The sequence below is a fragment of the Macaca nemestrina genome, chromosome 11 (assembly GCF_043159975.1).
Source record: "Macaca nemestrina isolate mMacNem1 chromosome 11, mMacNem.hap1, whole genome shotgun sequence".
Classification (NCBI taxonomy): domain Eukaryota; kingdom Metazoa; phylum Chordata; class Mammalia; order Primates; family Cercopithecidae; genus Macaca; species Macaca nemestrina.
The window spans coordinates 11,883,298-11,910,211 of NC_092135.1; the positions used below are offsets into that span (position 1 = coordinate 11,883,298).

The window sequence follows — 26,914 nt, forward strand, 5'->3', positions numbered from 1 at the left end:
CTACCTGCCTGTTACCATCCCTCGGGCCAGCCTGCAGGGTCCAGGCGGAGATGACATTGAAGGCCTTGACCACTGTGCAGGTGGGGAAGAGGGAGGCCAGGTACTCAGCATTGGACTCACGATGCTGAAGGTGCTCTTGCTCTGTAGGGTTGCTCACATCCACCAGGATCTTGCCAGCCAGCTGCTCACTGAGACTGCACAGTGAAGCGTAGTGCTCCCGGAACACAGCCACAAAGATGACCTCTGGGGAGCTCACTGCCTCCTCCTGGAAAGTCACTTGGGCCGCTGAGGGGAACAGCCCGGCTGTGCGTTTGGGGTTGCGGCTCCCCACCACCACTTTGAAGCCAGAGCCCACCAGGCGTGTGGCCAGGGAGCGGGCAAAGTCCCCGCTACCCAGGATGCCCACTTTGGGGGCCTCATCGGGGACCTTGGCAAGGCTGCTATCGCTGTCCACCAGGTGGAGGCTGATCAGTGGCTTGTCCATCTCTCCTGACATCTTGGTGGCTGCAAGAGAAGTCAGGAACCTGGTCAGTGGAGGGCTCCTGGACTGCCCCTTCTGCCACCTCCCTCCTCTTATACATCGTAACTACACGGCAGTCAGACATTCATCCAGCAAGTGTTCACCGAGTGCTACCATATGTCAGCACCAGGGGAACAAGGTGAGCACAACACAGCCCCTTCCCTGGGGAGAACACAGACTCAGGAAGAGCAGGGAGGACTTCTGCCCTCCACCCTTTGTTCCTCCTGCTGAATTATTTCCTCAGGGAAAAGCTGGCAGAGTGAGAGTGCTGGGAAAGGGGACTCTGGAATTTCCATGACCAACGTGATGCAGTGCCATACTTCTTTTCAAAAGGATGATGCAATGGACAGTGTCACTAGCCAGGAGTGACTATCTAACCCCAACCTCACCATCGCTGGGTGTTTGATGACCAGGAAGGGTGAGCATGTCCCTATACCTGTCTACATTTTGCATCTTGGAGCGGTTCTTCTTATGCTCTCCCTGACGGATAGTGAACAGCTTGAGGGCAGGACCTCATCTCATCTGACCTTGGATCTCACTGTGTATCATAGTCTGGCACAGAGGCAGTGCTCAGTGTTTGCTGAATGAATGAATGAATGAATGAATGAACACCAAACCCTGATCTCTGAGGGCAGGACTGGAGAGACATGTGAATGGGCCCCTAAGATAGGGTGGGTGCCCTGCGATCTTCTTTGCTGAGCCCAAGATACGAGTGGATGTGGAGGAAACCCTGGACTCAGGCCAGCAGTCTACAGTAAACTTGGATGGGAAAAATTATTATATATTAATTGTCACCAACTTCTAACTAAAATTTGCTGTTTCCTTTAAGTATGAAGGTAGGCAACATAATTTTTCATTAACACTGGCCAAGATTATATCATAAATTTACCTGTAAATAGTTTATCCTAATACTATTTAAATTAAGCACAAATTTAAAACTATGCTAGCCAGGTGCAGTGACTCACACCTGTTATCTTAGCACTTTAGGAGGTCAAGGCAGGAAAATGGCTTGAGGTCAGGAGTTCAAGGCCAGCCTGGGCCACATAGGGAGGTCCCATCTCTAAAATAATAATAATAAAAAAAAATTAGCCAGGCACAGCGGCATATGCCTGTAGTCCCAGCTACTCAGGACACTGAGGCAGGAGGATCGCTTAGCCCAGGAGTTGAAGACTGAAGTGATGACACCACTGAACTCCAGCTTGGGTGACAGAGCAAGGCTGTCTCAAAATAATAATAATAATAATACTAAAATAAAGTAAAAATAAAATTATGGTAGACATTAGATCTGCCACTAGAGCTTGTTATTTAATGTGCTAATAAAGAAGCATGCGTAATGCTACTGTGGTCTTTTTTAAAAAATATTTTCACCGTGTTTCCATGTAACATGTTTCCTTTGTAACCCTAGGCTATTTTATTTGGCGCATGTAAGAACATTATTCTGAGCAGAAGTCCACAAGCTTCACTAGCCCACAGTTCCACAGGGCTTAAGAACCCCTGCCTCAAGGCAGCAGAGCAGTCGGGGTGACTTTCGACACCCTGCATAGGTGTCGGCCTCTTCCCACTTTTCCACAACACTCTCCTGGAACCTCTGGACACCTGACCAGGTGAGGAGTGGGTCCAGGGACTGACACAAAGATGGGGTAGGGGGACCAGGAGGCTGGGCCCGGCTCTGCTATGAAACATCTGTGTGTCTTCAGACAAGTCTGTGGGCCTCCCTGGGCCCCAGCTTCCATCTTTGTCAATGGAGATCACAATCTCTGCTCTCAGATGACAAACAATGCAATCTTAAGAGGTTTTCGAAACTGTGGTTGTTCCTTTTACAAGGCAGCAGCAGCAGCTCCTGTTAACGGAATGCCTACCATACACCCATCACTGCTGTCAGGGCTTTCCTCGGGTGCTGGGCCTCTGGTCCTCACAAGAACCCCAGCAGGTAGATTCAGTTATCATTCCCACTTTACAGAGGAGGCAACTGAGGCTCAGGGAGGCTCAGGAACTTGTGTCAGGCAGCACAAATAATTGAGGGGAGGTAGAGCAGGAGGCAGGTCTGTCTGCCTCGGCAGTCAGAGCTTCACTCCATCTTACTGCCCAGACAGAGAACAGCGAGCTTTCCAGAGATGTCCCAGATGGCTGCAGAGCTGGGACCACACTGGCTGGGACGAGAGGCCAGCTGGAAGGAGGTGCATTCTCAGTGTCAAGAGTCAGGGGACGTGTGTTCCCGTCCTGCCTCTGCCAGCGTGGGAAACTCCCTTAGCCTCTTGCGCATCTTTAACATGGTTTTCAAACACGGCCCTGCCTGTCACAGGATAGCAGGGATTGGCTGATGTGAGAGACACTGAGGGGTTGCTTTTGTGGGGATCGTGCTTCCCGGGTCCACAGATGGGGACACACCCGCACAGACATGCAGGCACCCGCCAAGACCCCCACCCCACACACGCTGGGCGCAGCCACCCTGAGAATAGGAGACGACGTTTTCTGCCTGGTTCTGGGAGCGTTTCCTGGGTGGTAAGCTACATTTTGTAGGTGACAACGGGCCTCCTGACCCATCCTATAGTGAGTCCACGGCAGGCGGGTCTGCACCAGGCCCACAAGGCTGCTCGGTCCAGGAGCCGGGCTCTAGAGCCAGACCGCCTGGATTCTGGTCCTGACTCTGCCGCATTTGAACTGTGTGACCACGGGCCTGTCTGTGCCTCAGTTTTCTCAGCTATAAAAGGGAGACCATCGCAGCACTTCCCTTATGGTCAGGTTATAGGAGTAAATAAGTCAATTGTGCAAAGCATTTAGAACAGTGCTGGGCACATAATAAGCACTCAGCAAATGGCATTCAGTAATCACTAAGCAAACACTGGCTGCCAACAGAAACGAAGCTCCATGCCAGCAGCAGGGCCCAGGCGGAGGGAGGGTAGAAGACCCTGCCGGCACCCCTTCGACCCCAGGGAAGGAGGATGAAGAGCTGGGTGACAGTTATGTCAGCCCAAGGGCCTTGCAGATGGCCTCAGGGCTCACAGGCCAGCATCTGCGATTTGAGCCAAGGTGAATTCAAATCCCTCTTCTCCTGCAATCGGGAGGGCCAAGGCTCCCCTTGTGGTCAGTCAAGGCTGGGACAGATACACCCAGGCCTGTCCCCAACCACAGGGAGACACAAGTCCCAGGGAGTTTTGCCCTGATGGGGAGGAAGAGTAGCCACCCTGAAGCCTCCGGACCATCTTTCCAACATTTGCTAACGATTTGGTTGATCCTAAGTAGGACCCCTCCGGACAGAGCCTCTCCTCCATGTCTGCCCTCTCTGTCCCCCCTCCCTCCCCTCTCCTGAGTGACTTTGTGCTGAACACTCCTAAGCATATGAAGATGAGTGAGAAGCGGTCCCCACCCCGAGGACTTACAAGCTAGTGTGTGCTGGGGGAAAAGGGGCTTGAATAAGACCTGCCGCCGATAACTGGACATCGGGCAGCTAGAGACAGAGCTCAGGCATGGCACAGGTATGGCCCGGGCTCTTGCCCAGGGGGCAGCTGAAGGAGAAGCCAGGGCGGCTTCACTCAGACGTGCATCTGAGGATCCCTGAAAAACCTCGAATGATTTACCTCAAAAGGAAACTGAACCAGCCCAAAGTGAAGCCAGGCGAGCAGATCCAGATTCTGAGTCCTGTCTTTGTTGAACGCCAAAGCTAATCACAGGTGGGAAGGGATTGCCGGGGCTGGGCCTTGAGGGTGTTGCTCAGAACCTGACTCGGTATCTGCTCCCTTCCAGGGAGCTGATATGGAGGCTGCCGCAGCCGAGGGGAGCTGGTCCCAGCTCTGCCTCTAACTGGCGCTGGGACATAGGAGGTCCCTGGGCCTCTCTGGGTGCCTTCTCTAACAGGAGCTGCTGCACCAGCTCAGCTCTAAGCCCCTTTCAGCCCCAGCAGTCTAGGGAGCTATGAAAAGTCCTAGACTTATGGTTCTAAGGGGCCCTGCTTTCCAGCTGTAGGATAAATGCAAACTAAACGTTAAGCACCTCCAAAGCTTCTCTTGCCACCAAAATGCAGTCTGCAACAGGAAAACGCCTGCTTGTAATGCCGCCTTGTGTTGCTCCCTAGGCGGCCTCTTCCTTGACCTTTCTGATGCAGGAGCAGAGCCGCTCGGCTGGGAGGAGTCAGGCAGGTGGTTAAAGGCCTGGGGAGAAATCATGGCCTCAAACGTCATTCAGTAGCTTGGTGCCTTTGGGCAAGTTACATAGCTTCTCTGTGCCTTAGTTCCCTCACCTTTAAAATGGAACGCTAATTATACCTCTCTAAAGGCTGTTTGAAGATGAAATGAGTTAATATGTGTAAAAGCTTAGAGCTCTTTTCTGACTGGTTGTATGTGCACTTGTGTTTCCTAATCTTGTGTGTGTGTGTGTGTGTGCACGTGTCCTACTCTTGTGTGCATGTGTGCTGTGTGTACTCTTCTCTAACTTCTTCATGAACGGTGGCCACGTTCAATTCTTCTGCCCCCTCCTGATGCTCTCAGCACGAGCCCTCCTGCTGAAGGCTGGCAGGGGTTGGGGGCAGGACAGGTGGTACATGTCCTGGAAGTCTCAGAGGCCTGTCCCTGCGGCCTGAGGTGAGGGTGTGACTAATCCTGTCTGGGCCCTGGTTCCCTGGGGGTTCTATTTATAGAACTGGAGAGGGAGCAGACGGGATCAGATTGCAGCTCTGTGGGCCGAGGCCTGTCTCCTGCACGCAGACCTGCCCACCTCTCCTCCCAAGCTGTGGACAGAACTGCATGGAGGCTCGGGTGTCCTGGTCCCCTCTGGGTCTCTGCCCAGGCTTGTCTGTCCCCTCCCTCTTTCCGGCAGAACTACAGCCTGTATTTATGGCTGGGAGCCACGCCTGGCCCATGGACCTGCCTGCCAGCTGCTGTCTGCTGTTGTGCAGGTCACTAATGGTTAGCGGTATGACATCCACAGTCCCCTGGCCTCTTCTTCATGGACACTGATCACCTTTCGGACATGGGTGACCGGGGCAGGCTGTGGCCACGGAGAGTTTGCTGTGAGGTCGGTGTGGATGGAGGGGCTGGGGCCACCGGCAATCAGAGGCTGGCTGTGGTACCCCGCAGCTAAATGGAGGAGGGGCAGCCTGCAGGCCAAGAACGGGGTGTCTCCCACACCTCCCATGTGGGGACTGACTGAGCAAGGAGAGAGAAAATAACCCAGTTCTTGTCCTCAAGCAGCCCACAGTTATCTTCAATTTTTTTTTTTAATTGTTATTTATTTATTTATTTATTGAGACGGAGTCTCGCTCTGTCACCAGGCTGGAGTGCAGTGGCGCGATCTCGACTCACTGCAACCTCTGCCTCCCAGGTTCAAGCAATTCTCCTGTCTCAGACTTCTGAGTAGCTGGGACTACAGGCGCATGCTACCACGTCCGGCTACTTAATTTTCAATTAAAAAAAATTTTTTTTTATCTGGCCAGTAAAATTACATTTGGGGGCACATATTCCTATTACTGCTCTATTTCTTTATAAGTAAAATACATTGAAAATGTACACCTATGCAGCAGTGCCCTATAACGTTGTATGTGGTATAGATCATATGTAAACAAATGTAGGTGCAAGGGAGGCTCTGTATGTCCTCCCTGCTCTCAGGGAATGAGCCTTAACAAGCCCCGAGGAAGTCCACACACACCCTGGAGACCTTTGCCCCCTGGGAGGGCCAGGCAGTGGACTAAAGTGTTCAAGGTCTCCTGACAAGGGCACTGACTTCCGACAGCGGGGACTGGGAGGATTCCTGCAGGAGGTGGGCCTGAGCTGAGCCTTGACGAATTGAGAGTGAGCCCAAGAAAAGCACTTCAGAAAGAGGGGCCTGCATTGAGCAAAGGGGGCCCAGGATGGCCCAGAGTGCAGGCACATATCAGCAGTGCATGTCCCTGGGTGAACGAGTATGTGCCCACAACCAGCACCGGGGCTCAGCAAGTCACAGGTGAAAACGTCAGTTCTTGCACACAGCCTGGCCAACATGGTGATACCCCATCTCTACTAAAAGTACAAAAATTACCCGGGTGTGGTGACGCGTGCCTGTAATCCTAGCTACTCCGGAGGCTGAAGCAGGAGCGGAGGTTGCAGTGAGCCGAGATCGCGCCACTGCACTCCAGGCTGGGCGACAGGGTGAGACTCTATCTCAAACAAAAACCAACCAAACAAACAAAAACAAACAAATTCTTGCACAGAACTCTTTTCTAGACTGAAAACGTGTAGCGAGGGAAAGAGGAAGGAACTGGGTCTGGGGTCTACCCTGAGTATCTTCTCACTGGGAGGTACTGGACATGTCAGTCCTTTCTCTAACCTGTTTTTTCATATGTAAAATGAAAATACTGATTTTCCCTCAAGGGCATGAAGTAGCCAAGGCCCATATACACCTGGGGCATTGCTCTGTGGCTGGGCTGTTTCTGGGAGTCCTTCCCCTGTGGTCTTTCTTTTCATGTGCTCCTTGTCCACCCCCTGCCCCCACTTCCCTGAGCTTTGGGAGGGCAGGATCGCTGTGTTTTGTTCCACACGCACCCAGAACCCCGCACCATGCCCGGCACACTGTAGAGGTTCTGTGCATCTCTCTGCCTGACTGCATACACCACTGGAGCCTATGTAGCCTCTGGGGGCAGAAATCCTTCCGAAATGCAGTACAAAATCAGATCCTCATCCAGCACCCCAGGGATCACCCCAACCTGCCTGGGGTTCATCTTCAGTTTTCACAGAGCGTTTGTATAAGCTCTGCCTCTTCTCTCATCCTCAGGCCTTTATGGGCGCTGTCTGTCTGCCTGCTCGCCTCTTAAAGGCCCCCAGGTCCTGCTAATTCGCTGCTGAGGAAATCGAAAGAGTACAACATCGAGAAAGTGAAAAGCCAACTTGGAATGGAGAAAAGTTTGGCAAATCATATATCTGATAAGGGGACCTATTTCTAAATATCTGAAGAACTCTTACACCTCGGTATTAAAAAGACAAACAACCAAAAAAAAAAAAAAAAAAAAAAAAAAGACAAACAACCTACATAAAGTGGGCAAAAGACTGGAAAAGACACTTCTCCAAAAAAGATATACAAATGCCCATGAAAAGATGTTCAGCGTCATTAGCCCTCAGGGAAATGCAAATGAAAACCACAATGAGATACCACTTCACGCCCACTAGGATGGCTACAATGATAGATTTTTTTAAAACACAGGGAGGATGTGGAGAAATCAGAACCCTCCTACACTGCTGCTGGGATTGTGAAATGGTGCAGCCGCCGTGGAGAACAGCCTGGGAGTTGTTCAAAACATTAAACAGAGTTTCTATATGACCCAGCAACTCTACTACTCTATATATCCAAGAGAAGGAAAAACGTATATCCACACAAAAACATTTTCACCCATTATTCATAATACGCAAAAAGTGGAAACAATTCAAACGTCCATCAGCTGAGGAAGGGTTAAACAAAATGTGGCCTATCCATCCAGTGGAATAATATTCAGCCATAAAGAGAAATTAAGTACCCGTCCATGCTCCAACAGGGATGAACCTTGAAAGCATTACTCTAAGTGAAAGAAGCCAGTTACAAAAGGCCAGACATTACATAATTTCATTTATATAAATGTCTAGAATAAGCAAATCAATAGAGACAGAAAGTAGATGAGTGGTTGCCAGAATGGGGGATTTGGAGAAAATGGGGAGTGACTGCTCACAGGTACACAGTTTCTTTCTGGGGTGATGGAAATATTCCACAGTTGATTATAGTGACGATTACACAACTCTGAATACACTAAAAACCATTGAATCGTATACTTTGAATGGGCGAGTTGCATGGTAATGTGAGGTATAGCTCAATAAAGTTATTTAAAAAGTTGTTACTTAAAAAAGGAAACTGAGATACGGCAGACTGCTACTAGTGTGTGTAAACCAAGAGTAAACATGTTTTTTGTTTTTTTGTTTTTTTTTTTTTGAGGCGGAGTCTCGCTCTGTCGCCCAGGCTGGAGTGCAGTGGCCGGATCTCGGCTCACTGCAAGCTCCGCCTCCCGGATTTACGCCATTCTCCTGCCTCAGCCTCCCGAGTAGCTGGGACTACAGGCGCCCGCCACCTCGCCCGGCTAGTTTTTTGTATTTTTTAGTAGAGACGGGGTTTCACTGTGTTAGCCAGGATGGTCTCGATCTCCTGACCTCGTGATCCGCCCGTCTCGGCCTCCCAAAGTGCTGGGATTACAGGCTTGAGCCACCGCGCCCGGCCAAGAGTAAACATGTTTTGAATGAGAGCTTAAGCACGCTCCATGAGCCTAAATCATTGGATGGATTTTTAACACCAATGTTGGTAGCTGCTGTGGTTTGGAGGTTTGTCCCCCCAAAACCTCATGTTGAAATCTGATCTCCAATACTGGAGGTGCACCTAGTAAAAGGTGTTTGGGTCATGGGGGTGGATTCCCTCCCTGGCTTTGGGGCGGGCAGAGGGGCAAGTAAGTTTCCTGTTAATTCTCACTGTATTAGTTTCCTTGAAAGCAGCTTGTTAAAAAGAGCCTGACACCCCCCTCCCCTCTCTCTCTCTTGCTTCCTCTGTCCCCAGGTGATCTCTGCACACATGGTACAGATGAGGAAATGGGGCTCAGGAAGGTGAAGTGACTTGCCCAGGCCACCAGCTAGCAAGTGGTCAGGTGGGATACGAATCCACCCCTCTGCTGGGCCCTTGCTGGCTGACCTTGCAGTTTACTAAGGTGACTGATCCGGAATAAATCCAGAGCATTCAAATGTTTGCCTTTCTTTGGCCTCCACCATGGGTGGAAGCAGCCTGAGGCCCTCCCCAGATGCAGATGCCTCATCTTGAACTTTCCAGCCATCAGAGTCATGGACTAAAAAAACCTTTTCTCTTTACAAATTCCCCAGCCTCAGGTATTCCTTCATAGCAACACAAAGACCACACTAACACAGTGACTCTGCAACCTTCTGAAGTTATTTCCTGTTTGTTTTCCACATAATTGAGGTTTCTAAGCCCCATGACCTCTGGACAAGTGAGGCTTATATAATCAGTACCATTACCTGTTGTTGTTGTAAAAATGGTGCCTTGGGCTAAACTGTCCTCTTGGCCTTTGCTCACACAGCTACTTCTCTGCCATCCATGCAAGCAGAGAGCCATTCCAGGGCCCAGGGGATGATGTGTGTGTGCCAAGTGCCCAGGTCTGAGGTCTACCCCACCAGCTCCTGGGTCAGTGAAGAGGGCAGATGTGTTCCAGGGGGTGTGGGGGAGGCGCCATCTGCTACTCACCCACATGGCTGAGGGTTTATAGCAGGATGTGCAGGTGGAAACATGCACACAGCTGCAAATCTTCCAAGTCCCTCTTCCTCCTAAAGTCATCTCTTCCCTAAGCAGGATCATTTCAGCCCCTGGGACTCTAAATAGCACAGCTGAAGCCACAATTTGTCACTGAGAGCTTCCCTAGGCAGGCCAGGCCACTCCCCACAATGCAGTCAATGGGACATAGGTCCCACCATGTAGCCAACAGGACATGGGCTCAGGAAAGCGTTAGAACACTCTGGATTTATTCCAAATCAGTCACCTTAGTAAACTGCAAGGTCAACCAGCAAGGGCCCAGCAGAGGGATGGATTTTCATAACCCACCCGACCACTTGCTAGCTGGTGGCCCGGCCAAGTCATTTCACCTTCCTGAGCCCCATTTCCTCATCTGCACTGTGGGGTGATGTTCCTCACTTTAATGAGGTGTAGGAAGGATTATATGAGACAAATAAAGTGCTATGCTCTGGGCCTTTTAATTTGCTCATTTTTTATTTTATTCCTATCTAGGATAATTTGTAAATCTTCTTGTCTGGGTAAAGCAGAAATAGATGCACCCAAATCAATACACGGTGTTCTCTGCCTAATGGGAAAATGTACTTTAAAATTTTCTAAAAATGTGCTCTAAGATAGTGGCCTGGAGGGACATACCCACTTCTCCCCAAGACAATTGGAGGAAAAGACCTGCTGCTATTTGGGACTTGGGAGTGGGAAGAAGATGGGGGAAGAGCAGAGCAGGAGATCTGGGGTGGAAGGAAGAGTAGGAGGGCCTGCTGCTCAGGGCTACGGCCCTGGTGGTTGGGAACTGGGGCACTGGGCTCCTTGAGCCCTCTAGGGGATGCTGGTCCTAACATCTGGCTGCCTGCCAGGGACAGTCATGCCACTGGGGTCTCCAGGCCACTTACCCTTGCAAGAATCAAGCCCACACCAACTGCTCCTCTGCCTCCATGGCCCTCCAGAGCAATCGGTCTCACTGGACAGTACTGTTTTCTCTCCTGTCTATCTTCTCCCCAACTCCAAGCTCCTCAAGGTGAGAACTAAGTAAAACTCACGTTTGCAAACCCCAGCACTTAGGACACATCAGGTCAAACTTGAGCTGCATCAGGGTCACCTGGAGGACTGATGAAAACATATTGCTGGGCTCCACATTCAGAATTGCTGGTGCTGCTGGTGTGGGGACCACACTTTGAAAAACACAGCGTAGGTGCTCAGGAAAGGGCTGTGGAAGGGGTGAATGAACTAACCACTCACTTGCATGCAAGAGCAACTCTGTTTTGACTTTTTTTTTTCCTGGGTCTTTACAGTTGGCCCAGCTCCCAGACCACTTGGTCCAGAAAGTCCTCCCTGCTCATAGGGACTTCGCGTATTCATGCTCTCTCTGAGCTCCTCTAGGTCTTGAGAGTCACATGTATATGCCCTGTCCCTACACACCCCTTGGCTGCCCAGAGCTGGGTCTCTCAGGTGAGAAGAAGGTGATCAGTCATCATGGCATTGTTAGCTGAGTCAATGAAACGAATCCCATGGGACCACTCCCTGGCTACATGTGGGTCATTAGGCCCACTGCAGGCTGCAGAGGGAAGCAGTTCTAGGGGACCATAAAGATCTTGGGGATCCGGGAGTCCCCTAACATCTTGACTGGGAGGATATTCCCAAAGGACAGAGTCTCCTGGCTGACCAAGAATCCAGATGGCCTGCTTGCCAACCAGGAGTCTCTCACTACCGTGCTTTGACAGCCCAGCCTGGGAGAACTGCTCACTGGGACAGTTCATTACTACCCACTGCCAGCGTATGGGAAGGAAGATGGTCAGTGCCGGATGGGAAGGGGAAGAGGAAAGCCCAACCGTCAGCACCAAGGCCAGGGGCTTGAAGCAGCAGAGGGGGTGGGGCATGCTCAAGCCCTAGGGTCCCTATGCAGCACAACTTTAGGAGGTGCCATTTACATAGTAATCGCTGTGGAGAGCGCCCTCTGCACAGCCTGTGCAGTTTTATGCAATGGTCTGTCCTGCCAAACCTCCTCTGAGAAATTCTCTTATTTGTTATTCCCAGAGTACCTGCTGTATACCCAGCATGGAGCAAGGTGCCAGGGCCATACAGGGAGCCAAAGATGACCTGCCCTCTTAAGGCTCTTGGGAGAAAGGCCAGCTACACAATGCAGGAAGGAGCAAAGTGCTGGAATGAGGGGATGACTGGGCACTATGGAGCCACGGAGGAGGGCTTTACTTTGCCCAGGGAGGCCAGGGAGCTGGACTGTAGGGGCAGCCAGCTCCCTATGGGCCGGTTAATCCAGCCAGGTTGGAGGCCATCAGGCAGTGGCAGCTGAATCTGCAGCCTCAGCGTCTGGAGCTGAGTGGTTTCTTGCTTTCCAGGGAGACCTGGAGCTGCACAAACCCTGGGACTGGTGGGTCTTGTAGGCTGTGGCTGCCCCCACCCTTCCCCTTGTTATGGCATAGGATTTACTGAATCAGGGATGGGCCTCAGCCCTGCTCCTGGGCAGGGCAAGCCATGGGAGTAAGGAAAGAGCAGAGTTAGCCAAGACACACAGAGGCAGCTCAGGGTGTCTGCCACGGAGCTCGGCCTGCCTCACATCACCTGATTTTTGGGCTTAGGGATGCACATCTTCTCCTGGTTTGTCCAGCTGCTGCGCTGCCTTTTACTGGAAGCCTCTGAGGGGCCCTCCCCTGCCCCTCAGTGGCCTCTTACTTTGGATTCTCAGGGATACTGGAAGTCGGCCTCCACCCTGTAACTGCTCTGCATGGGGAGAGTCATGCAGCCACTTCCCAACCACCTGCCATGGGCCAGCTCCAACTTTTGCAAGAGCTCTGACTTTCGCAACAGCTTTGACGTTGCCAGAGTCCCAAGAGCTCAAAAGGCTGGTCCAGGCAGCCTGGGGAGCAGTTCCTGGCTTCCACCTGCATCTAGGACAGGGAGGACTTCGCGCTCTGGAACTAACTCTGCACTTTTGGTCACATTACCATTGGCTGCACACACTGGTTCTCTTGTCTGTCACCTCATTGGATGGGGGCCAATAAAAAACTCATTTATGTGCCTCTAGCACCTACTGGGGCCTGGCACACAGTAAGTGCTCAATACATTTCTGTGGTTTGAATGATTTAAGACTAGATTCTGAGGGGAGTATTTGTGAGTCATAGCAGTTCTCCCCAGAACCTAGCTGGGGCTCTCTCATACTCAGTGGTGATGAAATAATAATGCTATGAGTTTCTAATCCCTTCTGCAGCTTGGTGACATCGTTAGACCTAGTCAAGCATTTCGCTATTTGATAAACTTAGTAACACTGAGGACTTATGCACAGATGAATTTAAACACTGGAAATACATATTAGCAAAGAGACTGCTGCAGCTCTGGTCAAAGTGAAAATCAAACACCAGATCTAAGGTACACTGAGGTGCAGCCTGGTATGGGGGAACTCATGGAAGGAGCCTTCAGGAATGCTGAGTCAATGGCTTCAGGGTTTTTGGAGGCTTCTGGGCCAGGGCATAGCAACCATTTGGAGGGGGTCTGCCCAGTCTCCATTAGGTGGGGGTGTCAGGGCAGGTAAGGCCCGGCTGCTGCCATTGGTAGATGTGCTGTCTCCTTGGCCCTTCCAAACCTGTGTTTGCCTGGTCTGTGTCTCTGGCCACTTCCCACCCAGAGCTCTTGCTTTCTTTCTGCTTAGGTTATAGGCTTAATCTTTTTCCCTGGGAAGTGCCTTTCCCCCAACTAGTTAAATTCAACAGGAAGGCCCAGTGCCTCTACAAGGCAGAATTAAGTTCCCCACCTCTTGGTTCTGCAGCACAGGTAACAGGATGCAACTAACATACGGTGGTAAGTACTTTCCCTTAGAGGTCCCAGGGTAGGTAGTGGGGGGATGGGGAGACCATCGTCTCGATCACCCCTCCCCACATGCTAATGTTAGTATTAAAACTAACACCCTTGGATATGAAGAATCAACATCTCCCAGTCAGGTAAAGTGAATAACAGCTTCTGCAAAGTCTTTCCCATTTTATGGATCTGAAATTTACAGTGTAAGTCAAAAGCAGGGCACATTTTATGCAAATAAGAAGTTTTCAGGGAAGTCCCCCACCCTGTGACTGCCCCATGTGGCAACTCCGGGCCTCCCCTACAGCGTGAATTCCATCTTCCCCAACAGAGAGGAGCTGGGCAGGCACATCCCAGCACCTAACAAAGGCTGGCATGGGCACAGCTGCAATAACCAGGAGTCAAATGCAGAGAAGTGCCCGCGAGGCGAAGTCGGGGATCGTGCCTGAGGATGTGCGCACAAGGTTTGACCTGCGGAAGGCTATCATTCCTTCTACTTTGCAGAAGAGAAAAGTGAGGCCCGGACAGGTTAAAGGACCTCCTCCGGGCCCCGAGCTGGCTCTTGCCTGCCCCGGTTCCACTGTGCCCTGGGCCCGTCCAGTCCCTGCATTCGAGCTGCCTCTGGGGTGGCGAGGGCCTGCGACTCATTGCTCGGGACGTGAGTAACAGCTGGTCACCCGCTCAGCACCAGGCTTTGGCATCTTCTACTTTCTTCCCCTTTGGTTTTCTGTCTCCTCAATGAGCTGCTCCAACTCACACTTTCCAGCCTCTCATTCTCAGGCTGTTTCTGCAAATCCAGAGCTGCCCGCTATCCCCAAACCCCCAGGCTTGGTTCTCACTGGGCCTGGGGTCCAGGAGGCCCCACCTGACCCCAGGTCCCTCTTGCTATCCCACCCCTAGCCTCCCACAGCTGACCTGAGGGGAGAGAGGATGGAGGATGCCAGTCTCAAATCATGGTTTAAAAGCTTGGTTATAGCCATACACATCTAATTGGTATATTTCTATTTTCTCTGTGGGCATTTTCCCTTTCTGATGGACTCTTACAAACATTTTACTGTTATATTTCTTGTAATACTGCCTGGAATCGTTATTTAGACATCATTAAAAAATTATTATATTTTTAAAAGGAAGGCTGAGAAGTTCCTACAAAAGAGAATACAGAAAGCTCAAGCACACTCGAGCCAATCCCCACAGAAATACACATGCGCGCAAGGTAGGTCTGATGGAAAAGAGTTTATCATCACACCACTTTGCAAAATAAAAGTGAATGAATAATTTAGAGAGCTTTTTACAAACATCTAGATTTTCGAATCATTCTAGAAAAATCCGGTTCAATTACTCACAGCAGCAGTTCCGTGCTAAACCAATGCAGAAATGGTTACCAATAAGAAAAATTTACAATTCCCAATGGGCCTGCATTCCACAGAAATGCATCATAAACATTAACATCCTTACACACACACACACACGCAATTGTGTGTGATAAATCCTTGAACCTTTGACTTTTAAAAGCCTCTTGACTTAATAACTTGGACTCCCTTTCCTCAAAAGGGGGCCATGAAAATGTGCAGATGATACATATTTCCCATTTTATACTGCACGTTTTGCAGCCTGTTCCAAGGCAGTACAGATCTCTGGGAGGTGTCAAGTTCCTCGGACCTCCTGGAGATTCAAGGGGCGCCCTCCAGCTGGCCAGGGGTCAGGGGGTTGGGGAGCTGGAGGGAGGGGTTTGCACAGGACCCATGCCACTTTGGATGTGCATCATAGCCAGATTTACCAACAGCAGGCTGGTGCGACATCTGGCTGACATGAGGGTCTGAGGGTCTGGGGCTCTCAGGTCACTCGACAGCCTCACCATGAGGTGAGCCACCTTTCTGGCTCAGTCTCCAACCAGGACAGCCTGGCTTTGGTTCTGACTTTTGGTTTCTCAGGAGACGAGGGACCTGCCAGGGAGAGAGCCAGCTGCCTCCTCCAGCCTGCACGCCAGCTCTTGGCCGCAGGGACTGGACCGGGAGTGGTGACTGATGCTTGGTTGGAGAGTGCACTGAGAGAGCGCAGCTCTGGCCTGCTGCTTCCTGCTCGGGAAGGAAACCTCACTGGTGATAATTAGTGGCTCAGACTCAAGTCTCTTTGCTACAGGAACTGAGGTGGGACGACCAGTAGAACCCAGGATGCATAAAATGAATAAATGTCATCTAATGTGCGCACACACACATGAGAGAGAGAAAGAAAGGGAGAGAGGCATTTACTCTTCGGGATACAAAGGCAAGCATAATGGCTGCAGAAAGTGGCAATCTATCAATTTCTGTGGGGGAAATTTATTGCAGTCACCATGGTTGCCACTGGCTTAGTGATAATGCTCTCAGCATTTGGTGCCCACAAAGGCTTCATTGTCATCTTTACTTGCTTGTCAGTGCTCACAATGGGGAGAAAGACAGACAGACAGACAGACCCACAGACAGACAGACAGACCCACAAACAGATGACAGCACTTGTCTCTGGGGCAAAGCATGGACGGGGGCTGAAGAAGACACAGGCATGTTTCTGTTGGCTGGGGATGGCTTTTCAGTGGACCTTGGAGGCCACATCGGCAGCCCAAAGGAGGCTGGAGGTTTGGAAGCTTTTGGGTTGTTGAAGTGAATTATGTGCAAGTCCATTCTTAGGGATAAGTGTATTCTATTGTTTTCAACTTGTTTGGAACCCAGCGATCTTGGAATAGGGCACATCTAAGTATCCCTGGCATCTTTATCTCAAGCTCGCATGCAGAACCTGTTTATCAGATCCCTGAGCATCTGATAAACAGGTTCTGGGCAGGTTTCCTCTATCATCACCAAACACCAAGCCAAGGCCTCATTGTGCTCTGTGGCCCCCTGGGTCTCTTCTCTCCTATTGGAATGGAAGCTCCTGTGGGCAGGGCTAGATTGCTGAATCTCCGCGGAGTGCAGCACAGGCCGGTAGGCAGGGACTGACTTCCACTACCCCTCCTTCCAGTCCCTGCCCACTCCACCCCCCACCACAGCCAATGGCATTCCTTCCATCTCAAATCTTGACATCCTCCTGGTGCATCCCAATCCCCCTTCCTTGAAGATCCCAGCCCAAGGCCTTGGGCACTTAAGGCACCGGCCATCTCCCCCAACCCCCACCCCTGACAATCTCTCCCTGCTTTGAATTCACAGAGGCAGCTGTGTTAGTTGGTGGACCTAGCTGGACAGAGCTGTGTGTGAATTCCGGTCCAGCCATGTGCTAGCTGTGTGACCTTGGGCAGGTTGCGTTCCCTCTCTGTCCTGATGATTAAACAGTGAATGTGAAACCCCTAAACACATGTCTTCCTTAGGACTGCTCTTGTGTGCACCTTTCCTTGCTCTGCTGTGGCCACTCACTGCACATGGCCCCTCTGCCACTCTGGGTGCTCTGTGGTCAGCTGAGGGAGGGAACTATGTGCCCTCCACCCCAGCACATCCTCACACTCCCTCACATCATGCTCTGCTTAGGTGAAGCTGGTGGATACCTGTTGAGCCAGCGGGTCTCAGGCAGTGCTTTCAAATGTTCGTGAACACCAGAATCGTCCGGGCAGTTTAAGTGGGTGGGTTTCTGGGCAGCCCCAGGCCCAGAGTCTCTAGTTCAGTGTGTTGGTGTGGGGTGGACAGGACTGTATTTTCCTATCAAAGCTGCTGGGGGGGGGGGTCTCCAGATCTCTTTGGAGAAGCTGCACTGTGAGGAAATCGCACCTGAGGAAAGCAAACCTTTCTGTTGCTTTTGAGAGTACAGGAGCTGGAGAGTACACATTCCTGGAGGGCTCCAGGTCAGCGGTGACAGCTGCCCCCTGGGGTTCTCACTGAGACCTTGGCTCTACCCCGAGCTCCCTCAACCTTGGGACTTCCCCTCCTCTCAGCGCCCCCAATGCAGCCGCGCCAGATGTTAAAGGTCACGGAAGGGCAAGCAGCAGCCCCACTGAAACTCACACCAGCCCAGGTGACGCAAGGTTTCCAACCTCCAGCCTTCAGATCTGGGAACACCAGGAGGGCAGGGCTTTCCCAGATGCCCGCCCCTCCATCTACCCATCACCCTGATCTCTGGCTGCTGGGCCCAGCACTGTCTTGCTTCCTTTCCTTCTAGTTCCAGGTACCACCTTCTTTCTGGCCAGTCCAGAGACATCTCCAAGGGCCAGAGGGTCATCTCCAGAGGGCCCGGCGTCACTTCCCACAGCTGCTCTGGCCTTACACCCAGGTTGGGGCGATTTGACAGCCAATGGTGGGTCCTCTCAAACTCCACTGCATTCAGTGTGCTACTGACCCTCGTGCAGGCCTGGATGGTCACCCAGAAAGCCCCCTTGGATGCCAGCAAGCCCACTGTGGCAATATGCAGGCCAGACCTCACCCGGAGGGCCCAGCTCACAGCCACTGTATCCTCTAGCTGTGTACCCAGAGTTCACCTTCAGAGAGACCCTCGCCCTGACAGGGAGTGTACCGTTACCCTCTCAAGCCCACTGGGAAAATCAGGCACCACTCGCCATAGCCTGCTGGCCACCCCACCAGTTGGATGCTTATAGAAATGGGAAGCAGCCGGGCATGGTGGCTCACACCTACAATCCCAGCAGTTTGGGAGGCCGAGGCAGGTGGATCACCTGAGGTCAGGAGTTCAAAACCAGCCTGGCCAAACTGGCAAAACCCCGTCTCTACTAATAATACAAAAATTAGCCGGGCGTGGTGGAGCACACCTGTAATCCCAGCTGCTCGGGAGGCTGAGGCAGGAGAATTGCTTGAAATGAGGAGGCAGAGTTTGCAGTGAGCCGAGATGACACCACTGTACTCCAGCCTGGGCGACAGAGCAAGAGTCTGTCTCAAAATAAATAAATACATACATACATACATACATACATACATACATAAAAGAAATGGGAAGCTTGTTCACTCGCAGACCCCAGCATGGCAGTTCTGGGGGCCCTGCTGTCTACACATGACCCGAGACAGCTGACACCACCAAATAAAGCTTAGTGGGCCCATTCACCAACCCCAAATCTCTTTACATGTACCAAAGTCGGCTTTATAATCTTGGGGCAGTATTTTTTTTACACTTTTAAAAAGAAGGCTTACACAAGCGATGTTTGCTGAACTCCCACCTGGCTCTCATTAAGCAGAAGGCGGAGATGGAGGAAGTCACTGCCTGATTGCGGAACAATCAGTGCTCACCTGTTGCCTGCGCTGCCCGGTAACTGTGGGCATGCAGAAGACAGACTGACTGGGAAGAGTTGAGTATCAAACAATTCTCCAGTGACAGTGTTCTTTTTTTTTTTTTTTTTTTTTTTTTTTTTTTTTGAGACGGAGTCTCACTCTGTCGCCCTGGGACTACAGGCTCCCGCCACCTCGCCCGGCTAGTTTTTTGCATTTTTTAGTAGAGACGGGGTTTCACCGTGTTAGCCAGGATGGTCTCGATCTCTTGACCTCGTGATCCGCCCGTCTCGGCCTCCCAAAGTGCTGGGATTACAGGCGTGAGCCACCGCACCCGGCCAACAGTGTTCTTACAGCGCTGAAGCAACCAACGCCTGGCCCATTCGGAGGAGTGCTCATGAGGCCAGGCCACACCTGAAGAGGAGCACACTCTGCCCCTGGGTTGAAATGACAACGTAAGAGTTTCTTAGCCACGAGCAGTTGCCTGTCAGCCCTCACCGCAGGCACAGAGGTTGATCCCTCCGGCTCAGTGGGTGAGGGGAGGGGGTGTCTCTGGTTTTGCATCCTGGCTCATTCACATGAGCAATAGGTCCTGGGCCTCCCCGCCATGCGTCTCCTCACTCAGATTCACACGTACGCAGAGGGCATGTGTGTTTGTGGGTTGATTAATGAGAATACTCATCCTGCCAGCAGTGGGACTCAGCTGGTCTTAGAGTGCCTGGCTCAAAGTTAGTGCTCAGTGTTTGTTGAATGAATAACCAATGAGGCAGAATTTGGACAGGAGAATGTGGCGGTTAGTTAGTGTCTAGGAGTCTCAGGATAGGGGTGGAAAAAAAGAAGTTGGGGTCCATATGTGCTTGGAAAGTCACGTGGTTAGGAAAATAACACTGTCGACCTCCTAAGAGTCTCCAGGTACAAATGAGCTCCTATGGGTGAAGTATTTGGCCCGGGAGCCAGCACATGGGAGGTTGAATGTCAGTGATGAGGACTGGCATTTCAGGCGAGATGGTGGTGGTGTGTGGCATGCCAAGGATGTGATGGTTGGAGCACACAGAGGCCCGGGACCCGTGGGAGGCTGTGTTGGACAGGTGGGTGGACACAGCTGCAGGAGACTGATGGGAGGAAGCGGGACTTCAGTAGCCCAATGTTTGAAGACCACCTAGTCTCACCCCGACCCCTGCCCCTCTCCTCTCCAAGTTCTGTGATCTCCAAAGCCTCTCAAGTTGGGATGGGTTGGCAGGGGTGAGGTAGGAGCGGAAAAAGAGGCATGCACCCTTCCAACCCCTAGAGGGAGGAAAGGCGCCAATTTGGCCTTAGGTTCTAATAACTACTTAAACTGGTAAACATCCTCATTTTAAATCGAGAGGCACCTCCCTGGTCTAGATGCTAGAAAGCAGTTTCATAGTACTCAACCTGCTCAGCTCAGGCCTGCCCAGCTCAGGAAGACCTGGCCACTATGCACCGTGGGTGGACAGGAAAGAGCAGATCCAGCCTCAGCTGGAAGACCAGGGAGCCCGACTCCCCGAATGACCTGCTTCCTTCCCCTGCCCCAGCCTGCCTGAACCTCACCCTAGTCCGCTCAGTTGTTCATTTGCAGCTAGACAGAGAATGCAGCAGGCAGCGTAGACTGCCAGTCTGGGAGGCATCAGCTAAGACAGAGTTGGGAACCCTGGGGCTTGGAGCCAAGGCCAGCTCTGCCACAGAGTACAGAACCTGGAGGCCACTCTCTGGGCCTCAGTTACCTTCTTTAGGAAAGTCAGTGGTTTGGTCTAGAAGAGTGCTGGGCCTGGAAGGCCCCTCACTGGTTAACGCGTAAACGTGAGGTGAAGAAGGAGGGATCTGATATTTACTGCACTCCTAAAATTCAGCACTTCACACACTTAGTCCCCCGGATAGGCATCCTTGTTTTATGAGGATATCCTGTTTGAAGCCCTTGGCAAGGTTTTGCAAATGAACAGAGGTTCACAGGGCTGAGGGCTTCATGTTGGGGGTAAGGAGCTGAGATTTGGACTCATCCATCTGACTCCAAAGCCAGACTCTCCCCCCAGCACTCAGCCAGCGACCTTTACCCACCCAGCTCTCAGGTGTGTGCCTTTGGACTTCACTCAAGAACTTTCACTTTTTAACTATGTGAAGCCCTGCCCAGCACCCTGGTCTCTGATAAGCCCAAGGAGGGAAGGGCTGTGGGCCAAGGATAGGAGACATGAATGGGAGAGGAATCTACCTGTTTGACATCTCTAGGCTGGAGAGGGCACATGTGTGATCCCAGCTTGACCTGGCCTGGTCCTGGGGACCTCAGCAAACCTGGGGCAGGCTGTTCAACTTCCAGGTGGACAAGTGGCCCAGCCTGAGTTCCCTGCTGGCTCTGAGGCCAGCATTAGACTGTGTCAGTTCCATACCTGCTGCCACATTGCCTGGCTGAGGCCACCTGCTCCATTTAAGCCCCTTCAGGACACTAGTGACACCATCTACCCCACTCCGCCCACTTACCCATCAGACATTGGCTAAGCACCTGCTCCCTGCCAGCCCCTCTGCAGGCCACCGGGGACACAGATGAGTAAGACACAGTCTGGGTCCTCCAGGTGCTCCTAGCTGATTCAGTCAGCTTTGGATGGGACTTCGGGATCTATATTTTTAACAAGGCTTGCAGGTGACCGAGGGGACACACCCACGTGAGACCCTTTGGTTTTGTGGACCTTCTGGTTCCCAGCACTGTATTCTTGGGGCTACCAGAATCCTCTTGAGGACACAGCCTGTTTCACCCCACTGGTAGGTTCCTCTGGGCTCCAAGTCAGATAACTCTGGGTTCCAATCCTACTTCTGCAACTTGCTAGCTGTGTATCCTTGCACAATGTGTGGACTCTCTGAGGCTGTTTCTCCATTTTTAACAAGAGATAATGGTGCCTTCCTGTTGTGAGGATTAACTGGGATATTATGCACAAAGCCCTTAGCAAGAGGCCTGGCACACATAAATGGGAATATCTGCTGTTAATTATATTATGGCTGCACTCTGATGGACAGAAATACCTCCCTGGGGCTATTTCCAGAACCCCACACTTCTGGAGTCCATCTCTGAGGTGGCCCTGGATACCTGGGAGGCCTCTCCGTGCCCTCTGCCAGGGCTCCAGCAGGACCTTCCTGCTTCTCCCCACGGATCTGGCTTTCTGGTCCCCAAACGGCATATTATCTGGGCACACCCTCCCCTTCATTTACCCAGAGTGACCAAAGTTCCAACCACACCTCTCCGGGCCGCCTGTCCCAAATTTCGGGGAAGTGGGCAGGAGGGGGAACTTTGCCGGGCAGGAAGGGGAACTTTGCCAGGCAAGAGCTCTGCGGGCAGAGGCGGGCACTGGTCAGACCAGCCTCCTCCTGGGGACCAAGGTCCGGAGCCCCTGCCCAGCCCCTGCCCCTTCCCTGCCCGGCTACGAAGGGACTGGGAGGTCTGGCGAGGAAGAGCCTGGAAGATCCCGCCCACAGCTACCAGCCCTCCTTTGGGACCGCTGGCCAGAGCCCCAGCTGTGGGGCACACGGAACCTGTGGACTCAGCCGGGGTCACCTGGAGGGGCGCCCACGTCTGCACCCGGGGCTCCGGAGCCTGCTCCCCGCCACTGTCGCCGCCGGCCCTGCCCAACTCGCATGGCGCAAGCGGCTTCTGCGCCTAGAAAAGGAAGCCACGCGGGGTGGGGGCCCCGAACCCGGTTTCTCTGCCGCCGGGCGCACGTGGCTCGGTCCCAGGGGAGAGAGGTCGCCTCCAGACGTGTGGCAGCACCCGAGGTCCGCGCGACGATGGCGCAGGGTGCAACCGGGCGGGTGTCTCGGGGACCCGGCGCAGCACACAGCCCCGCGGAGACCGGGGGAGGGGTCACTCACCTCTGTGGCCAGCCGCTCGGAGCAACCGCGGCAGCTGAAGGTCCGCGGCGAAGGCAGTGGCTCGGCCCGAGGCTCCTCCTCTCGCGCGCCCCACCCGCCCGGGAGGGCCGGACCTGCAGGGGAGGTGGCCGCCCGCCAGCCCGCCGCAGCTTATCCGGCTCGGCCACCTCCCCCGGGGCCGCAATCAGGAGCCGCCGGGTCCTCGCTCCCCGCCCAGTCCTGCAGGCCCGGCAGCGGTGGCGGCGTCTAACCACCCTCCTCCCCTGGCCCCAAGCAGGAGGTCCCCAGCCGGGCTCCAACACTTCCTGATTTGCAGTGCCCCGCACATGGCTGAAGTGAGCAGAACTCCGGGACAGCCTCTTAACCCGGCCAGGGAGGGCACCGAGGCCAGGGTGACCTCTAGGCCTCCCTCTCTTAACCTGAGGAGCACCTCGAATCCTTGTCCATTTTATAACGGAGGCCAAGTGGCAGCCATGGTTGCAGGTGGGAAGAGACCAGGGCGCCAGATTGGGTCCGGATCCCTTCCGTCTCAACAAGGTTGCACCCAGGCCTTTGTGGTCCTGCCCATCTCTGTCCCTTGTCCACCCTTTTGACCCTTCCCAGCAGTCCTCAGGTTCCAAGACCGGTGGGATGGCGGGCGCCTTTCTCCCGGAGCTGCCTCCCTGTCTAGGCCTTCTGGTCGCTGAAACCCTACCCGTACCCCGCTCCCCCTGGGGCACTGCTCGCTGCCCTCCGCACTTCCAGTGCCGATGGCTTCACAGCACAGCAGTGAGGCCGGGCATAAGTACGGTGAGGCCCTCTGTGGGCGCCTTTCTAGAGGTGTGCGCCCTGGTCCGAAGCCCTTTCTCACCTGTGGTCACAGTTGCCGGCTGCTGTTATTCTCTTTACAGGTGAGGAGACCCGGGCTTTTCCGCTCGGATTCGTGGAGGCTGAGTGGGGGTTCCTGACCCCTGGTACTCTTTCTAGAGTATTCCTGAGGGGCATATTCTATTAGCTTCTGATGAGGAGCCTCAGGTTATTTTTAGGAAGTCTAAGAATCCTGTTTTCTGGGGAGCCAGCCTCTGTTGGGGAGATAAGCCTCCAGAGGCCAGAGGCAGGAACTGGGCCTCAGGGAAGGCTCCACAACTAGACCCCAAAGGGTACGGTAGGGAGGAAGAGGCAGAGCTCTGGTCTCCCTGTGGAGGGAGCGCTGCTGTGAGGGCCTTTTCCTCCACCCCCAACCCCCACCCAGACCCACCCGCAGGCGGTTTGCTTCCCCCTCCACACAGCTTTCCTCCTGCCCAAATACCCACCTCCCAGCTCTCTGCATAGCCAGGGCCCAAGGCCAGAGCCTCTCCTTTCTCTTGCAAGAACTTTCCTGTCCCACCTTGCCCCAGGGCAACACCTCTTGTGGCAATTCTCACAGGTCCTTTATCCATTCAACACTTATGGTGCCTCAGGTGCCAGACAGTGTTCCCAGTACTGGAGACACAGGTGCCCAATGGAGGTTCCTGCCCTTAGGGTGCCAGGGCTGGTGAGTTGCCCCTGCAGTGGGTTGTAAACTTTGAAAAGACAAGACCCAGTTGCTAGCCCCCTCTGGTGCCCCCAATATGCTCCCCACACAGTAGCTGTTCTTTTGAGGCCTGCTTCTGCTGACGGGGATGGCTGAATATCCTTCCTTTAATGCCCAGGGACAAAAACTGAGCTTGGGAAACGCAAACACTGAGAGGTCTTCCAGCATCTTTGGAAGAATCCCTGGGAACCAGTGTCTTTTTGTGGGGCTCTGCATGCATGAGTAAGAGAGAGGGAGACTTTTTTTTGGTGGGGGGGCTCTCCATGAGTAAGAGAGAGAAAGGGAGACCATTTGAAGGCTGGGCTGGCAGAGGTCTACAGAGGATTATCTTAAAAGGAACGTGAATTGCTGGAAAAAATAGAGGGGTCTGAAATTTCTCACAGAGAGGGAGGGAGGTGAACGCCCTACTTGGACACACACACCTTGGCAGAGAGGGCACCACCCACGCCGTTGACCTTTGGTGTTTGTTCTGTCCACTGACCCCTGGACTAAGGGGGCCTTGAGTGTGAGCTTGTCTCACCTAGAATAGGGTCAGATGTTTCCAGAAGCTTGAGGGCCAAATTTCTCAAAGCAGACAAGCCCCTTCCTACTCCAGGGAGGAGTACAATGTGCTGAGCTTTGTTGAGCACCTTCTATGGGCCAGGCTCTGGTGTCCTCCGCCAAGGGCAGAGCAGTCAGAACCATGCTTTCAAGATGTTTGCCAGATCGCATTTCTCCTCTGCTCAAAACTCTCCCCCCTCCCCCAGCAAAAGTAAAGTCCTTGCAATAGCTGTGGCCCAGTGTGATTGGCCTTCTCTCCTCCTCTGTCTCCGTCTCTCTGCTCACACTCAGTCCCGCCTCCGATAGATCTGACAGGATCCTGACCCTTGCGGTTCCCCTTGCCTGGACCCCAGGTATCCCCAGGGGCCCTCCCTACCTCCCTCAAGTCTTTGCTGAAAGGTCATCATCTCTGTGAGGCCCACCCCGATCACCCCCATTCCTCATCCATGTACCTGCTTTCTTTCTTTCTTTTTTTTCCCATAGCCTGTATTACCTTTGAACACACTGTCAAATAGAGTTTTTTGGACTGTTTTGCAGTGACTTTCTTCTCCCATAGAAATGTGAGCTCCTGCTGGGCAGGGATTTTTGTGTTTAGTGAGTTCTGTATCTCTAACGGCTAGAGCACTGCCTGGCCCATAGTAGGTGCTCAGTAAATACCTGTTGCAGGAATGCACACCCGTCCTCGCCCTTCCTCTTTTAGCATCTCGGAAGTGTCCCCACAGCTCCTGCCCATTCTGCTGTCCTCCTTTGTATGCCCCCGGCTGGTGTGATGCTGATTCAGAGGGGAGCTCCGCTCGTGCACTTAGGGACGTCTCTGCCCCCGGAGTTGCTGAATATTCAATGTTCAGAGCCCGCGGGATTGCCCTTTTCCTTGACGACCAGGCTAGCTGTTTGGCTAAGAAGAGAATAGTATCCGGGAAGAAAATCTAGATTTATTTCTTATTTGATTAGGAAGGAGAGGGGTGTTGTTCCTCCTCAGCTTCTTGGATTAATCCAGCATTTATAGGCTGGGACAGAGCAGATCCACTTCACAAAATAAATCCTACATGAAAACGAGAGGGTCATGGGAAGCTGCGTGCCCCAATGCACTCTGACAGCCCTTGCCAGGAGCCGGGCCACTTGGATCTGGTCCTGCCCAGGCCATGGTGGGCCGTGGCCTCAGGAAAGGTGCCGCTCCCCACTGATACTCTCCCCACTAGATCAGGTGCTGCAGGGCTCCTCAAAGTTCTGGGGCACAGGAAGCTCTTCCCTATGTGAGGCTGCATTCAGGGTAAAAGGGAGGCATTGTCTTTGCCATCTCGATGGGTGGAGGCGCATCAGCAGCACTCAGAGCTGAGGCAGGGCGGGTAGTGGGAGAGGGCGCTGAGCGGGGAGGCCAGCTGATAAAGGAGTGCTGGAGCCTGGGACTGAACCTTACAGACTCCGCTTTCCATGGCCCATGATGGTGAGCCAATATTGTACAGCATTGTAAAGAGTGGCTTCCGGGGCATTAGGACACCCACCCCCACATACACACACCAAATCTCCCTGCACCCCAGAATGTGGAATTCTACTGGAGCATAAGGTTGTCCTTCTTTCAGTCTTCTCTCGAAACATGAGCCCTCCAGAGAGGAAGCGCTGTCTGAGCTCTGTGTCATGAGAATCTGTGTGTCTGCAGGGAGATGCAACTGTGGCCAGCAGGGGAGTATAGAGAAGGTTCGAAAGGAAGTTGCTTTTTATTTGTTTATTTTGGCTCAAGAGAGCATTGACAAAGGCAGTTGCTGAAGGAAGAGTGGATCAAAGATGCCGGGGTGGAGGGTGGGTCAGGGAGCAGGACCAAACCGTCTTTCTGAGGGAGCTTCCTGGCACATAGTAGGTACTTAAACTTTTGTGTATGATCAATGGTCTTGGCTCGTGACTAGACCAAGATTGCCAACCAGGATGGAAGGAGGCTGACCCTGCACACCCCGGAAGCATTTACAGAGCCAAGGAAGAGATTCTTCTGCCCGTCCATAACATTGCATTGCCTTTCAGCTGGGGAAGATTAGAAAGGTACTCACTACTAGATCATGGGAGATGCCTGGGCTTTAACCCCTTGCTGCTCGGAAGGTGGTGATCGTGATGGCCTGGGAGGGTTTTAGGATGGCAAAGTGTCAGGCCTACCCCAAAGCTCCCAAATTAGAGTGGCATTTTAACAAGACTCCCTAGGAG

The 26,914-nt window shown here is 52.8% G+C and overlaps 1 protein-coding gene across 1 annotated transcript in view; it reads right to left on the reverse strand.

Annotated features, from left to right (window-relative positions):
* LOC105492491 (STEAP3 metalloreductase) overlaps positions 1-22,717 on the reverse strand; it is a 39,574-nt gene extending 16,857 nt beyond the window's left edge. Inside the window, exons 1-2 of the mRNA XM_011759687.2 lie at positions 22,633-22,717; positions 5-504 (exon numbers count right to left, since the gene is read on the reverse strand). Coding sequence (XP_011757989.1) covers positions 5-496 — 492 coding nt within the window. The 5' untranslated portion in view covers positions 497-504; positions 22,633-22,717. The remainder of the gene's footprint in view (positions 1-4; positions 505-22,632) is intronic.
* Between the last annotated feature and the right edge of the window lie 4,197 nt (positions 22,718-26,914).